This window comes from Mustelus asterias, chromosome 13 (genome assembly GCF_964213995.1).
Source record: "Mustelus asterias chromosome 13, sMusAst1.hap1.1, whole genome shotgun sequence".
Taxonomy (NCBI): Eukaryota; Metazoa; Chordata; class Chondrichthyes; order Carcharhiniformes; family Triakidae; genus Mustelus; species Mustelus asterias.
In genome coordinates, this window is record NC_135813.1 from 90,261,825 (window position 1) to 90,278,151 (window position 16,327).

The window sequence follows — 16,327 nt, forward strand, 5'->3', positions numbered from 1 at the left end:
TCTGAGGCTGGGATTTCTGCGGTGAGTAATTCACCTCCTGTTTCCCCAAGTCCACCATCTGTCCACTCAATACAAGGTTTAATTCAGGATTGTGATTGAATATTCTCCACTTGCCTGGATGAGTGCAGCCCCAAATTGAGTGTCAAATTCTCCATTCTCGCTGGCAGTTGTAGCGGGGCATACGAGACTAGAGAATTCCGACCAGTGTTCAAGTCTGGATGACTCTTCATCGGGGCATTGTCTCCCTGCCTGACAGTGTCTCGAGTTCAAAATTCTCATCCCTTTGTTCAGATGGCCTCACCCTCACTCTCACTGTAGCTTCCTCCAACTCTAACAACCCTCTTTGAGGCTCCAAAAGATCTGTGTGGTCCTCCCACTGGGGCTTCTTGCGCCCCTTCGATTTTAATTGCTTCTCCAATGGGGCCCTGCCCTCAGCTGCCTGGGCCCGAAGCACTGGAACTCCCTCACTAAACCACTCGCAATTTTGAAAATTCTCTTCCTCTTTTGAAACTGGCTTCTGGCTCCAGAGGTTAAATTCTGTTTGATAATCAAACACTCCAGTTTGGGATGTTTTACTGAGTTAAAAGTGCTGAATAAATGTAAATTTTAACTGTTCATCAAAATGTGCTCTGACATTGCCTGACTGGGTAACTCCCTAACCTCTCACTCCTTCTTTCTTTCCAACAGCAAGCTCTTTTATCAATCCGTCTGATCACAGAACCCCTACAGTGCAGGAGGAGGCCATTGGGCCCATCGAGTGCACCAACTCTCCGACAATGCATCTTACCCAGCTGGGCCCTATCCCCGTAACTCCATTTACCCCGCTAATCCCCCTAACCTGCACATGCTGGGACACTGAGGGGCAATTTAACATGGCCAATCCACCTAACCTGCACATCTTTGGACTGTGGGAGGAAACCGGAGCACCCGGAGAAAACCCACGCAGACATGAGGAGAATGTGCAAACTCCGCACAGTCACCCAAGGCCGGAATTGAACCCGGGTCCCTGTTGCTGTGAGGCAGCAGTGCTAACCACTGTGCCACCTTCCCACCCCTACCACTGACTTATCCTCATTCCTGGCACCAGAGATTCCCAGGGATTAAACAATTCACACTGACAGGAATACTTGACTCTCAGACTGTTTTGAGAGAAATTAAGAACTAGTTTCATTTTGGCATGGGTAGCTCGTAACTTTATTCTCTGATGCTTGGGTTGAGTTTGATATTAGTCACAGGGTTAGAACAGATATCAGGTATGTTCTGGATCAAATACAACTCAAGTACAAAACTCTTCATTAAAGCTTAATCTGTTGTGCTTCTGCTTGAATGATACAACACAGAAAGGGACCATTCAGCCCATTGTGCCTGCACTGGCTTCTTGAAAAGTCTACCCAATTACATAGAAACAAAGAAGATAGGAGCAGGAGGGCCATTCGGCCCTTCGAGCCTGCTCCGCCATTCATTACGATCATGGCTGATCATCCAAATCAATAACCTAATCCTGCTTTCTCCCCATAACCTTTGACCCCATTCGCCCCAAGTGCTATATCTAGCCACCTCTTGAATATATTCAATGTTTAGGCATCAACTACTTTCTGTGGTAATGAATTCCACAGGCTCACCACTCTTTGGGTGAAGAAATGTCTCCTCATGTCCGTCCTAAATGGTCTACCCCAAATCCTCAGACTGTGACCCCTGGTTCTGAACTCCCCCACCATCGGGAACATTCTCCTTGCATTTACCCTGTCTAGTCTTGTTAGAATTTAATAGGTCTCTATGAAATCCCCCCTCATTCATCTGAACTCCAGCGAAAACAATCCTAACCTAGTCATTCTCTCCTCATACATCAGTCCCGCCATCCCTGGAATCAGCCTGGTAAACCTTCGCTGCACTCCCTCGAGAGCAAGAACATCCTTCCTCAGAAAAGGAGACCAAAACTGCACACAATACTCTAGGTGTGGCCTCACCAAGGCAACAACACACCCCTGTTCCTGTACTCGAAACCTCTCGCAATGAAGGCCAACATACCATTTGCCTTCTTTACCGCCTGCTGCACCTGCATGCTTACCTTCAGTGACTGGTGCACCAGGACACCCAGCTCCCGCTGCACACTCCCCTCTCCCAATTTACAGCCATTCAGGTAGTAATCTGCCTTCTTGTTTTTGCTCCCAAAGTGAATAACCTCACATTTATCCAAATTATACTGCATTTGCCCACTCACCCAACCCGTCCAGATCACGCTGAAGGATCTCTGCATCCTCGTCACAGTTCACCCTCCCACCCAACTTGGTATTATTTGCAAACTTTGGGATGTTACATTTTGTTCCCTCATCCAAATCATTGATGTATATTGTGAATAGCTGGGATCCCAGCACTGATCCCTGTGGCAACCCACTCGTTACTGCCTGCCAATTTGAAAAGCACCCATTAATTCCTACTCTTTGTTTCCTCTCTGCCAACCAGTTTTCTATCCATCACAATACACTTCCCCCAATCCTATGCGCTTTAATCTTGCACGATAATCTCTTATGCGGGACTTTGTCAAACGTTTTCTGAAAGTCTAAATATATCACATCGACTGGCTCCCCCTTGTCAACTCTACTAGTTACATCTTCAAAGAATTCCAACAGATTTGTCAAGCATGATTTCCCCTTCATGAATCCATGCTGACTCTGTCTGATCCTGCCACTGCTTTCTAAATGCTCCGCTATAAAGTCCTTGATAGTAGATTCGAGAATTTTCTCCACTACCTGTGTTAAGCTTACTGGTCGATAATTCCCTGTTTTCTCTCTACCTCCCTTTTTGAATATTGGAGTGACATTAGTTCCCCTCCAATCTGCAGGGACTGTCCCAGAGTCTATAGAATCCTGGAAGATGACCACCAATGCATCCATTATTTCTCGAGCCACTTCCTTCAGTACTCTGGGATGTAGATTATCAGGCCCTGGGGATTTATCTGCCTTCATTCCCATCAATTTTCCCAGCACCATTTCTCTACTAATATTGATCTCCCATATTGCTACCACTGCTTCAGCTGATGAATTGGAAGTGTGGCGGGACTTATAGCAGGAATTGGAGAAAAGAGGGTTAATTGGGTTCATTCAAACACAACCTTTGAGCCACAGCAGACAGAGCTCAAGACCAAATCAACAGCAAAGTCTCCCGATAAAAACAGGATTATTTTCCCAGCAAAATACAGTAAATGGAGAACAGTTACATAAATTACTTCAGAAAAACAATCTCAGTCACTTACTGCACTGAGGTCAGAATGACCCGATCACCTTCATTCTAATTGAGATTTGACATGTTTCTACATATAAAACCTTACATTAAGATGTAAGCGCCAGTCTCCCAGTGGACGGCAGTGTGGCACAGTGGTTAGCACTGCCCCCTCACAACACCAGGGATCTGGGTTCGATTCCAGCCTTGGATGACTGTGTAGAGTTTGCCCATTCTCCCCGTATCTGCATGGGTTTCCTCCGGGTGCTCCGGTTTCTTCCCACACTCCAAAGATGTGCAGGTTAGGTGGATTGGCCGTGCTAAATTGAATCTTAGTGCCCAAAGATGCGCAGATTAGGTGGATTGGCCATGATAAATTGGAATTTGTGCCCAAGGATGTGCAGGTTAGGTGGATAAGCCATGCCAAATTGCCCCTTAGTGTCCAAGGATGTGTTGGTTAGGTGGATTGGCCATGCTTAAATTGGCCCTTGATGTCCAATGATGTGCAGGTTAGGTGGATTGGCCATGCTAAATTGGCCCTTACTATCCAAAGATGTGCAGGTTTGGTGGATTGGCCATGGTAAATTGTCTCTTACTGTCCAAAGATGTGTTGGTTAGGTGGATTGGCCATGCTTAAATTGGCCCTTGATGTCCAATGATGTGCAGGTTAGGTGGATTGGCCATGCTAAATTGGCCCTTACTATCCAAAGATGTGCAGGTTTGGTGGATTGGCCATGGTAAATTGTCTCTTACTGTCCAAAGATGTGTTGGTTAGGTGGATTGGCCATGCCAGGTTGCCCCTTAGTGTCCCAAGATGTGTAGGTAAGGGGGATTGGCCATGCTAAATATGCGAGGTTTTCGGGATAGGGTGGAGGAGAGGGCCTGGGTGTGATACGTTGTCAGGGAGTTGAAGCAGGCTCGATGGGCCTCTTTCTGCACTGTAGGGAGTCTATGGATTCTATGATTATTGCAAGCGAGGAAGAGAGAAGCAGTGAGGGATTCTGGTTCTAACCATGCTGTCCTTGCTCCCCTGCTAATTGGTCGTTATTGTGCTTACAGCGTCTGGCGGATTCACGGGTCAGTTCCAGGTGGTAGACGGACAGACGGTTGGGACCTCCGCACATGTTGCTCTTCTCACCCTTGCACTCCATGCTGCACTCAGCGTCGCTGGTATTCCGAGCCTGTATCTTGTGTCCACAGTAACACTCTGCTCCGAACTCCAGGCCTGCATACTGATAACCTCTGGGGAGGCAAGTATGAGAGAGATGGTTATATCTGCAAAAGATCCTGGAGTGGGAATTGTGCTCACAATTTGCTGATGGGAAGGCACACGCTTTGTCCCCACGAGCCACAACTGCTACGAACTGCTATGCTGGTCAAGTAACGGGAGAAATAAAAGACAGTGACTTCACCTTTCATGATAATCCAGTCGCTCTCTGGAAAGTCAATACTTCCAACAACATTGTACAAATGCTGCTCTTGCATGTTGACACAAGGTAAATAGAGCCACAATTTTTAATTAGCAAAGCACATGGGATCTTGGGCTACATAAATACACGGAATTTACACCAAGCCTTATACAGCTCTGGATAGCTGTTCTGGCAGGACCTAATGGGCCGAATGGCCTTCTTAGTGCCCAAAATGACTCTTTTTATGATCCAACATGGCGTGAAGGGTGAGATAGAGCTGTGTAAATTCGGTGGAGGATGTTCCTTTGAATGCAAAGGCTGGTGAGGTGGAAACTGAGGACAAGAGGGATCCTATCCTGGTTCCGGGAGGGAGGGGAAGAGGTGAGAATAGGGATGCTATGGACTATTCTATCCTTTTGTGTTCACCTCACTTTAGGAGACATGAGATGGCTTTGGCAGGTAAGCGAAAGGAGAATCTAAAGAAATTCTACAAGTATATAAATGCAAAAGAATAACTAGGGAGAGAATAGGGCTCCTTAAAGAGGTTGTCTGTGTGTGGAGTCACAGGAGACGGGTGAGATCCTAAATGTATATTTCTTGTCAGTATTTACTGTGGAAAAAGCTAGGGAACTCGGAGAAGTAAATAGTGATATCTTGAAAAGAATCCACATTGCAGAAGAGGAGGTGTTGGAGGTCTTAAAAAACATGAAGGTCGATAAATCCCCGGGACCTGATCAAATGTATCCCAGGGCATTGTGGGAAGTTAGGGAAGAACTTGTGGAGGTATTTGTATCATCAACAGTCACGGGTGAGGTGCCAGATGACTGTTGTGCTGTTGTTTAAGAAAGGTGGCAGGGAAAAGCCAGGGAACTACAGACCGGTGAGTCTAACGTCAGTGGTAGGTAAGTTGTTGGAGGGGATTCTGAGAGACAGGATCTACATGCATTTGGAAAGGCAAGGACTGATTAGGGGTAGTCAACATGGCTTTGTGTGTGGGGAATCATGTCTTACAAATTTCAAAGAGTTTTGTGAAGGGGTGATCAAGAAAATAGATGAGGGTAGTGCGGTAGACATTGTCTGTATGGACTTTAGCAAGGCATTCAACAAGGTACGGCATGGTAGACTGGTCAGTAAGGCTAAATCACATGGGATCCAGAGAGAACTAGCCAATTGGATACAAAATTGGCTTGCCGGTAAGAGACAGAGGGTGGTGGTGGAGGATTGTTTTGCAGACTGGAGACACAGGGATCGGTACTGGGTCCACTGTTGTTTGTCATTTATATAAATTATTTTGATGAGAATATAGGAAGCATGGTTAGTAAGTTAGTGGGTGACACCAAAATTGGTGGTGCAGTGGAGAGTGGAGAAGATTATCTAAGACTACAACTGGATCTTGATCAACTGAGCCAGTGGGCCGAGGAATGGCAGATGGAGTTTAATTCAGATAAATGCGAGGTGTTGTATCTTGGTGAGACAAACCAGGGCAGGACTTACACAGTTAATGGTAGGACACTGGGGTAGGACACGGGGGGGGGGGGGGGGGGGGGTTGTCGAACAGAGAGACCTAGGAGTGCAGGTACATAGTTCCTTGAAAGTAGCATCAAGGTAGATAGGGTGGTGAAGAAGGTGTTTGGCACACTTGCCTTCATCAGTCAGAACATTGAAGACAGGAGTTGAGATTTTATGTTACACCTGTACAAGGCATTGGTGAGGCCACATTTGGAGCACTGCATACAATTCTGGTCACCCTGCTATAGGGAGAATGTTAGTAAACTGGAAACAGTGCAAAAAATATTTAGAAGGATGTTTCCGGGACTGGAAGGTTTGAATTATAAGGAGAGGCTGGATCGCTGGGACTTTTTTTCCTGATGCGGAAGAAGATAAGGGGTGACCTTATAGAGTTCTATAAAACATGAGGGGCATAGATAAGGTGAATAGCCAAGGTCTTTTCCCCAGGGTAGGGGAGTCCAAAACTAGAGGGCATAGGATTGAGGTGAGAGGGGAAAGATTTAAAAGAGACCCGAGGGGCAACTTTTTCGCACAGAGGGTGGTGCGTATGCTGCCAGAGAAGATGGTCGAGGCGAGTACAATTACAACACTTAAAAGACATTTGGACGGGTACGTGGATGGGAAAGGTTTAGAGGGATATGGGCCAAATGCAGACAAATGGGATTAGTTCAGTTTAGGAAACCTGGCATGGACAAGTTAGGCCGAAGGGCCTGTTTTCAAGCTGCATATCTCTCCTACTCTATGAGCAGCATTTTGTGACCTTAGTTGTCCTGAAATGGTAAAATCCTGCCTGAGGTCAACGGACCTTTCCACTGTCCACCCCTTGCCCACTCCGATTCCAGTGGCGGGTGGGGCAGTAAAATTCCGGAGTATGACCATTAAGTGGATCAGGAAGAGATTTGCCAGAATGGTTCAAGAGATGAGGGATATCAGTTACAAGATGAGGTTGGGGAAGGTGGGGTTGTTCTCTGGTGGATCAGAGGGGATCGAATTTTTATTCATTCAGTCATGGGGACATGGGCGTCGCTGGCTGGGCCAGCATTTATTGCCCATTCCTAGTTGCCCTTGGAGGCCATTGAGAGTCAACCATACATTGCTGTGGCTCTGGAGTCACATGTAGGCCAGACCAGGTAAGGACAGCAGATTTCCTTCCCTAAAGGACATTAGTAAACCAGATGGGTTTTTCCGACAATCGGCAATGGTTTCATGGTCATCAGTAGATTCTTAATTCCAGACTTTTTCCTTATTGAATTCGAATTCCACCATCTGCCGTGGCGGGATTCGAACCCGGGTCCCCCAGAGCATTAGTTTAGTTTCTGGATTAATAGTCTGGTGATAATGCCACTAAGTCATTGCCATTAATAGTGAAATGAGCCACAGTTTTTAACGCAGTCACTGCACAGAGGGACCAGCGACAGGAATCATCTCCAAAGGTGAGACCTCTTATCCCAAGGATGTGCCTTGACCCAAATACAATGTGACATTATCCTTTCCCTTACTACCCCTCCGCAGGGGGCTTTCCGAGTAAAGCTGGCAGTCACTGCTAAATTAAATTGGTTGTTGGCAAAAGGTGCCAACTGCCCACAGTCATCTGACAAGCACAGGTTGGCAGATCACCGTGTCCGAGGCGATCCCAATTTTTGGACATTTTGCCATTCAAGAAAAATCTTGGGAATTGTCCACTTATGGGACGTTAAAAACTTGGAAGTAGGTCTGGTGCGCATCGCTACTGGCAACCACTGCATGGTGGCACTGGGCTGTCAATCAAGCTGTGTATCATTTGTATACAACAGTTATCACAGTCTGATAGAAAGTTAATGGGCTGCAACACCAATCCATTACAAGCTTTACACAACAGTATTAAGAAGCAACTGGCTCCACGCTCTCAACTCTGCATCTTGCTGTGTCGGGGAAGAGGGAGAGGCAGATGTGAACTGCAGAAAGATAATACAGGTCTGCTAGCCAACACGTACATTCATAATATGATTTGGGAGGTGTTCTCAGTTGAGGAATACCACCATCCGTCCAGCTGTGGAAGCAAAATCTTCGAGCTGGATCCGTGAATAACTGTGCAGTTCACATGCCCAATATTTGGGGTGGAAACTCAACACCTGCATCTTATTGCTAAGAGGTCGATGGGGATGGGCAGCACGGTGGCACAGTGGTTAGCACTGCTGCCTCACAAGCGCCAAGGACCCGGGTTCAATTCCCTGTTCACTGTTTGTGTGGGGTTTGCATGTTGTCCGTGTGGGTTTCCTCCGGGTGCTCCGATTTTCTCCCACAGTCCAAAGATATGTGGGTTAGGTTGATTGATCATGCTAAATTAACCCTAGTGTCAGGGGGATTAGTAGGGTAAATATGTGGGGTTACGGGGATAGGGCCTGGGTGGGATTGTGGTCGGTGCAGGCTCGATGGGCCGAATGACCTCCTTCTACACTGTAGGGATTCTATGAAAGAATCCTGAATCACTATATTCTGAAGAGAGACTATGCCAGGGAGGTTGCAGTTTGAAAATCCATTTAAAATTCACTGAGAGTACACCCCTATCTCACCCTTCAAGCCATGTTGGAGCAGTACTTTCTCAGCGTAAGAGTCACTTAGGGCACAAGGAAGGTCATTCGGCCCATCAAGTCGTGCCTGAACAGCACTCGAGCTTGGGGCATTGGGCTGTATGTGGTCTATGAGGATGGTGTTTGCTATTTGTATTATCGGTCAATGGACATAATACTGAACTCTGAGAGAGAGTTTATTCATTACTTAGATAAGAATACATGGAAATACATTGCAGTTACAATATGGGAACAGCCATTCGGCCCAACCAGTCTGTGTTAGCAGTTAACCTCAAGTTGAGAAAATGGTTCCAATCTCATTTGCCCAACTTGTCCCCCAAATCCTTCATTCGCTTATCCAATGGCACTAAATGGGGACAATTGTACTCCCGGCTCCATTTACCCACCTTGGTTTCGCAACCACTAATAGCCTCACTTCTCAAAAATCCAGAGACCCTCAGTTTCGAAATTTTCAACTGACTCCCATTCTCAACACCTTTTTCATTGAGTGATAGAATCATAGAACCCTCCAGTGCAGAAGGAGGCCATTCAGCCCATCGAGCCTGAACTGACCACAATCCCACCCAAGCCCTATCCCCATAACCCCATGTATTCACCCTAGCTAGGCCCCCTGACACTAAGAGACAATTTAGCACGGCCAGTCAACCTAGCCTGCACATCTTTGGACTGTGGGAGGAAACCGGAGCACCCGGAGGAAACCCACGCAGACACGGGGAAGGATGTGCAAACTCCACACAGTTACCCGAGGCTGACATTGAACCCAGGTCGCAGGCGCTGTGAGGCAGCAGTGCCAACCACTGTGGTACCATGCCACACATACAGTGCAGAAGAGGCCCTTCGACCCATCAGGTCGGCACCAACAGGTGTGAACCACCTGACCTCCCACTTAATCCCATTTACCAGCACTTAGCCTTGAATGTTATGGTATTTTTTAAAGGATGCGAGGCAATCTGCCTCCACCACCCTCCCAGGCAGCGCATTCCAGACCGTCGCCACCCACTGGGTGAAAAGGTTTTTCCCTCACATCCCCCCTAAACCTCCAGCCCCTCACCTTGAACTTGTGGCCCCTTGTGACTGACCCTTCAACGAAGGGGAACAGCTGCTCCTTATCCACTCTATCCATAGCCTTGCGAGGAGAGAGTTCTAGATTTCCACGACCTTTATGTGAGGTAATGCTGATCCGAACGTTTGCTCCTTGGGTCGCTTGGCGTTAAGTTTAAGGTTCTCCCACACCATACACGCACATACCCTCCCACCCACAGCCACCCTCACCTCCCGACCCACCCCACCCCCTCCTCCCGACCCACCCCACCCCCTCCACTGTTCTTGAGTCACCCAACAGAGAAAACATCTTCTCTCAATCAACCTTGGCAATATCTGCAAATTGCAGTCACCTTCTGAAAATGTTAACCGAAAGATATCCTTATTACCAGTTCTAATTGGGGAGATCATTAAATAAAGTAAAATCACAGGTTGATCTCTGTAACCCTACCTTTCAGCACAGTTGTCCTGGCAACGGAATACTGTCATCTTTCTGTAGTCAAAGAATGCCATTCCCCGCAAGGTTCTGCGCTTAGTGTTGTCAAGATAACAGCCAATATATTTTGCTGGAGAGAGGAAAGAAAAGACACACGCTAAAACAATAATAGATCAAACACCACGGTGTAGAAATTCATAAGATAGGGCCGGGGGCGAAAAGTTATTGCAGCCACTTCCCAATAAAACTGCCTCTTGTTTTTCAACGTGTCAGGTACAACAAGCCGGCAGTGCTTCAGATACAGACCACGGTACACGTGAACATTTTAATTATCTAACAGCGGAGGTGATGGATGTAAAAACTGTGAGGATTTTCCACCGCTGAAATACTGGGGAGGGGGAAAGGTGAGGATATGTGCGATCACTCAGAATACCTCAAACTGTTCAAAGAACAAAGAAACGTACAGCCCAGGAACAGGCCCTTCGGCCCGCCAAGCCTGTGCTGATCATGATGCCTGCCTGAACTAAAACCGTATGCATTTATGGAGTCCGTATCCTTCCATTCCCATCCTATTCGTGTTTTCATCTAGATGCCCCTTAAATGCCACTATCGTACCTGCTCCCACCACCTCCCCGGGCAGCGCGTTCCAGACATTCACCACCCTCTGTGTAAAAAACTTGCCTCGCACATCTCCTCTAAACTTTTTCCCATGCACCTTAAACCTATCTCCCCTAGTACTTGACTTTTCTACTCGAGGAAAGAGCATCTGACTATCCACTCTGTCCGTGCCACTCATAATTTTGTAAACCTCTATCAGGTCGCCCCCTCAACTTCCATTGTTCCAGTGAGAACAAACCAAGTTCATCCAACCTCTCCTCATAACTAATACCCTCCAGACCAGGCAACATCCTGGTCAACCTCTTCTGTACCCTCTCCAAAGCATCCACATCCTTCTAGTGGTGTGTGGTGACCAGAATTGTACACAATATTCTAAATGAGGCCTAACTAAGGTTCTATCCAGCTACAGCATGACCCGCCAATTTTTATACTCAATGCCCTGACAGTTGAAGGCAAAGGGATCTCAAAGAGATCATTCAAACATATTTTTTTAAAGAGCAGGGCATTTCCAGGCTGAACCCTTGCTGGGTCCAAGAATGCTTCAGGATTTTCCTGGCATTTCCAGCAAGATTCATCTCCAGGACGCGGCTGAGAGTGGAAGTGGGGCATTGCAACAATGCTTTTTCTTTCAGTTCCTTTGACTATTTTCATGGATTGTTCATTAAAACACTGGAGGTGGGTAAAAAAACAAGGTCGCTACCAATCAGGTGGCCAAGACTCCATTTACTTTCCAATTGGTGTGGGGCGGTACAATGTGGATGGGCGTGCCACATGGCCAATGGCAGGAGGGTGGCGAGGGGGAGGGAGGAGGAAGACGGTTGGGAGATTCTATGGGCAGCATGGTGGCACAGTGGTTAGCATTGTTGCCTCACAACGCCAGGGAGCCGGGTTCAATTCTCGGCTGTGCGGAGTCTGCACGTTCCCGCCGTATCTACGTGGGTTTCCTCCGGGTGCTCCAGTTTCCTCCCACAGTTTGAAAGACGTGCTGGTTAGGGTGCATTGGCCATGCCAAATTCTCCCTCAGTGAACCCGAACAGGCACCGGAGTGTGGCGGCTAGGGGATTTTCACAGTAACTTCATTGCGGTGTTAATGTAAGCCTACTTGTCAGACTAATAAATAAACTTCTAAAAATAAACTTCTAAAAGTACATGATTGAATCTCCAGGAATACACCCAACAAGTGTTGGCATCCTTAAACCCATGGTCAATGTTGAGCTAACTAATTTCTGTTCGGATGCGGATCAGGGAATTCATAGTTTGCTCTCTGCTCTCTGAGCAAGGGAAGGGAAAGCTTCGCTGGAAAGCAGAGATTCGAGAATGTGAAGAAAGCTGTCAACACTCACTGCTCAGGCTCATCCTTGCAACATGGCCACTTGGGTAAGGCATATGATGGCACATGATGGTTGGGGCTTTCCCAAGAGTGGAAAAAAAGGGCAAAGAAAACAGAAGAGAGAGTAATTCAACACAACGTTTACAGAAAAATAATCGCCTTTCCCCTCGCGTCCTCCCCAGCGACCCTGAGAGTCGATCCTCTTTGTGTGTGAAAGTGAAAACAAGCAACGCTACAGCTCTCTCTCCCCTTACCCTCGAGTGGAATAAAGTTACATTGCGAATAGCACAGTGGAGCCAGAGACAGAACGTGTTGAAAAATAACAACAAAACAGAGTTAAATAGAATGACTGCCGGAAGTCACAGCTTTACACAAGTGGCCTGCATGAGAGTCATCGAATCCAAGCTTGAGCCTGTGATCCGAACTACTGAGATCCTCTAGGAGGATTGAGCCTGGCTTGGAAATGCCATTGTCTCCGTGGAATGCGCAAGGAATACCGTGTAGTGGAGCATTGCAAACACAAATTCTACACACAACTGCAGAAATAATTTTTGCATGGAGAATCTATTGCGCGTAAATCATAGAATCATAGAATCTCTACAGTGCAGAAGGAGGCCATTCAGCCCATCGAGTCTGCACCAACCACAATCCCACCCAGGCCCTATCCCCATAACCCCATGCATTTATCTTAGCTAATTCTACTGACACTAAGGGGCAATTCAGCATGGTCAATCCACCTAGCCCGCACATCTTTGGACTCCGGGAGGAAACCGGGGCACCTGGAGGAAACCCACGCAGACACGGGGAGAATGTGCAAACGCTGCACAGGCAGTGATGTGGGGCAGCAGTGCCAACCATTGTGCCACCATGCCGCCCATAAATAAAGAAATGAACCCAATGTCAATCGCTCCACCATTGATGGCCATGCCAAGGCCCTAAGTTCTGAATTCCTTTCCTAACCCCTTCTATCTCTTTCCTCCTTTAAGACGCTCTTTGATCAACTCGTCACCTGTTCTGATATGCCTTATATGGTGTGGTGTCAAAATTCGATGATGCTCCTTCAGGCACTTCACTAGATTAAAGGTGCTATCTATGTTTCCATAAGGTTTACCAGGCTGATTCCTGGGATGGCGGGTCTGTCATATGAGGAGAGACTAAGTCGGTTACGATTATATTCACTGGAGTTTAGAAGAGTGAGAGGGGGTCTCTTAGAAACGTATAAAATTCTAACAGGATTAGACAGGGTGGATTCAGAAAGAATGTTCCTGATGGTGGGGAAGTCCAGAACTAGGGATCATAGTTTGAGGATAAGGGGTATACCTTTTACACTGCGGTGAGGAGAAATTTCTTAACCCAAAGAGTGGTGAATGTGTGGAATTCACTACCACAGAAAGTAATTGAGGCCAAAACGTTGTGTAATTTCAGGAAGAAATTATTTATAGCTCTTGGAGTTAAAGGGGTCAATGAATATGGGGGGAAGGGGGATCAGGATATTGAATTTGATGATCAGCCACAATCAAAATGAATGGTGGAGCAGACTCAAAGAGCTGAATGGCCTAATCTTGCTTCTATTTTTATGTTTCTATGTTTTTATGTTTAAACACAAGTTGTTGGTTAAGTGCGACCAGACAACTGTTTCATTGAGAAATCTAGATGAAGGCCAAGGCAGGGAATGTAAATTATATACGGTCATGTCAACCTGGGGCAAGTTTTGTACTCCATGTTCACCCATAATGCATCCCAAAAGGGGTAAATTCGGTAAACCTGTGCTTCTTGTTGGAGCCAGATCCAGAGGGAGCAAAGATGAGAGATAAGATTAGGGCAGTGCAGCAGCAATTATTCTCCAACCCACACTCAACCCACACAAGAAAAAATTAATACGGATAATAATATATAATATATAAGAAAAAGGTCCAGGAGGCAAGAAGACAACAAGCCACAACTTAAAGGCATGGAATCAAAGGGAACAACAAGGGTTGGACGTGAACCGAAAGAAAAGTGGCAGAGCACGAAGAAAAGGGGACATGTCCTCTCTCTGTCCGACCCCAAAAATCTCTCTGAGTTTGGGATTGCAGAATTAACCCTTGAATCCTCATTTGACCTGAATACTGGGGGGTCTCCAATCCTGCTGAGGTTCTCCAGTCTTGTTTCAGCTAGGGAATGGGGAGGACGGAACCTGTAGCTCATATAAACACCATCAGTTTACATCTTGCTCCCTACGGAGGGGATGCAATAAGTCAGAAAAAAGTCTGACCAATTTTTTGATTATCCGATCTGATCATTTGTCCAATTGCTAATTCTCGGCCTGTTGAATCTCTTTGTTGTTCCTGAATGGTTAGATTGTCCAGACAAGGTAAAACCATTTTGTAGAACTGGCAATGCCCTGAACAGAAAAATATGAATCCTTTAAGATTTGAGTTTTATTTGTATTCAAATGTTGACCTCGTTCAACATGGTGAAACATGACCATGATGCCATTGTCATAAAAATCCATCTGGTTCACTAATGCGCTTTAGGGAAGGAAATCCGCTGTCCTTACCTGGTCTGGCCTACATGTGACTCCAGAGCCACAGCAATGTGGTTGACGCTTAACTGCATTCCTTTCAAGGGCAATTAGGAATTGGCAATGAATGTTGGTCCAGCCAGGGATGCCCACGCCCCATCAATGAATTTTTTAAAATGGAGGGGGGATTGGAGTTATTTTTATTTATTCTTGGGACCTGGGCATTACTGGTTGGTCAGCATTTATTGTCTATTCCTAGTTGCCCTTGGAGGGCAGTTGAGAGTCAACCACATTATTGTGACTCTGGAGTCACATGTAGGCCAGACCGGGTAAGGACAGCAGATTTCCTTCCCTAAAGGACATTAGTGAACCAGATGGGTTTTTCCGACAATCGACAATGGTTTCATGATCATCAGTAGATTCTTAATTCCGGATACCTTTTATTGAGTTCAAATTCCATCATCTGCCATTGGGGATTCGAACCCGAGTCCCCAGAACATTAGCTGAGTTTCTGAATTAATGGTCTAGCGATAATACCACTAGGCCATCGGCTGAAGGAGGATAGAGGATGACGGATGGTTTGAGGGCCTGACATTCATCATTAGCATTGGGCTGATGTCCCAGAAACATATGTGGCCATTCTTACCTGCCCGCCTTGCTAGCTGCTGGCTTCCATTATCACCTCGAACCTTCCCCTCTTGGCTGCAGCCCATCAGCATCTCCCCAGCATAATAATAATGGCGGCGGGGGCCATTTTAAAGGAGATGGGTGGATCTGTTACATCAGGAATTTTTGCGGGTTGCGCTTCCCTCTCCCCACATGAAAACCAGCCTGATGACTCAATGATGGGGAAAGAAAATAGGGAACACAAAATGGTCCGTCAACTATCTCAGTTCACCGCAACGTCCTTACGGGGTTTAGCAGTAAAGACCAACCAGAGGTGACAGTGTTGCAGGAAATCCCAGAAGAGCTACCACCTCTCTGTGCATGCGCTCGGGAGAAGTATCTCTCAAGCTGTGTCTTGCTAACCTTTCCCCCACGGCATGTCTCACAGCTTGATTAGAGATAATCCACTGAATCTGAAACATTCAAAGGGCAACAAAAGTAGAAGGAGACAGAAAATCAATGACTTAGAAAGGATTACACCGTTAGCTGCAATTGTTCTCAGACTGAATTAGTCCCAGTGATCTGGAGGGACCCCACAGACAAAGCCCTAATGGATGATAAAATTGAGGATCATTGAATCCCACCATATCCCAGGGATTCCTTCAATGAATACTAAATTGGAATTCTTCCAAAACAGAACCACACAGGGATTACAGTAAATATCCAAGCAACACATATTGACCTATTTATGTGAAACCACTGCTGAGACAAGCTATTTAGAAATTCAATGGGTCATGCAATACAAGGCACGAGGGCAGTTTATTAATTAATTAAACATCAAACTTGTGTGAGATTTTCAGGCAAATTAGGAAGATTACCTGATAAATTTGTCCTTCAGACTTGCTGACAGGATTACCTACAATTTTATTTTATTTTTAGTTATTGAGAAGCTTGGATGAAATTTCAAGGCACGGGGGCACAAGTGGTTAGCACTGCTGCCTCACAGCGCCAGGGACCCGGGCTCGATTGTGGCCCTGGATCATTGTCTGTGTGGAGTCTACACGTTCTCCCCGTGTCTGCATGGGT

At 46.4% G+C, this 16,327-nt stretch overlaps 1 protein-coding gene across 1 annotated transcript in view; it reads right to left on the minus strand.

Annotated features, from left to right (window-relative positions):
* The window catches only part of wscd2 (WSC domain containing 2), a 253,328-nt gene that overhangs the window by 100,490 nt on the left and 136,511 nt on the right, over positions 1-16,327 (minus strand). The window contains exons 2-3 of the mRNA XM_078227247.1: positions 10,200-10,314; positions 4,277-4,461 (exon numbers count right to left, since the gene is read on the minus strand). Of these exons, the coding sequence (XP_078083373.1) occupies positions 4,277-4,461; positions 10,200-10,314 (300 nt within the window). The remainder of the gene's footprint in view (positions 1-4,276; positions 4,462-10,199; positions 10,315-16,327) is intronic.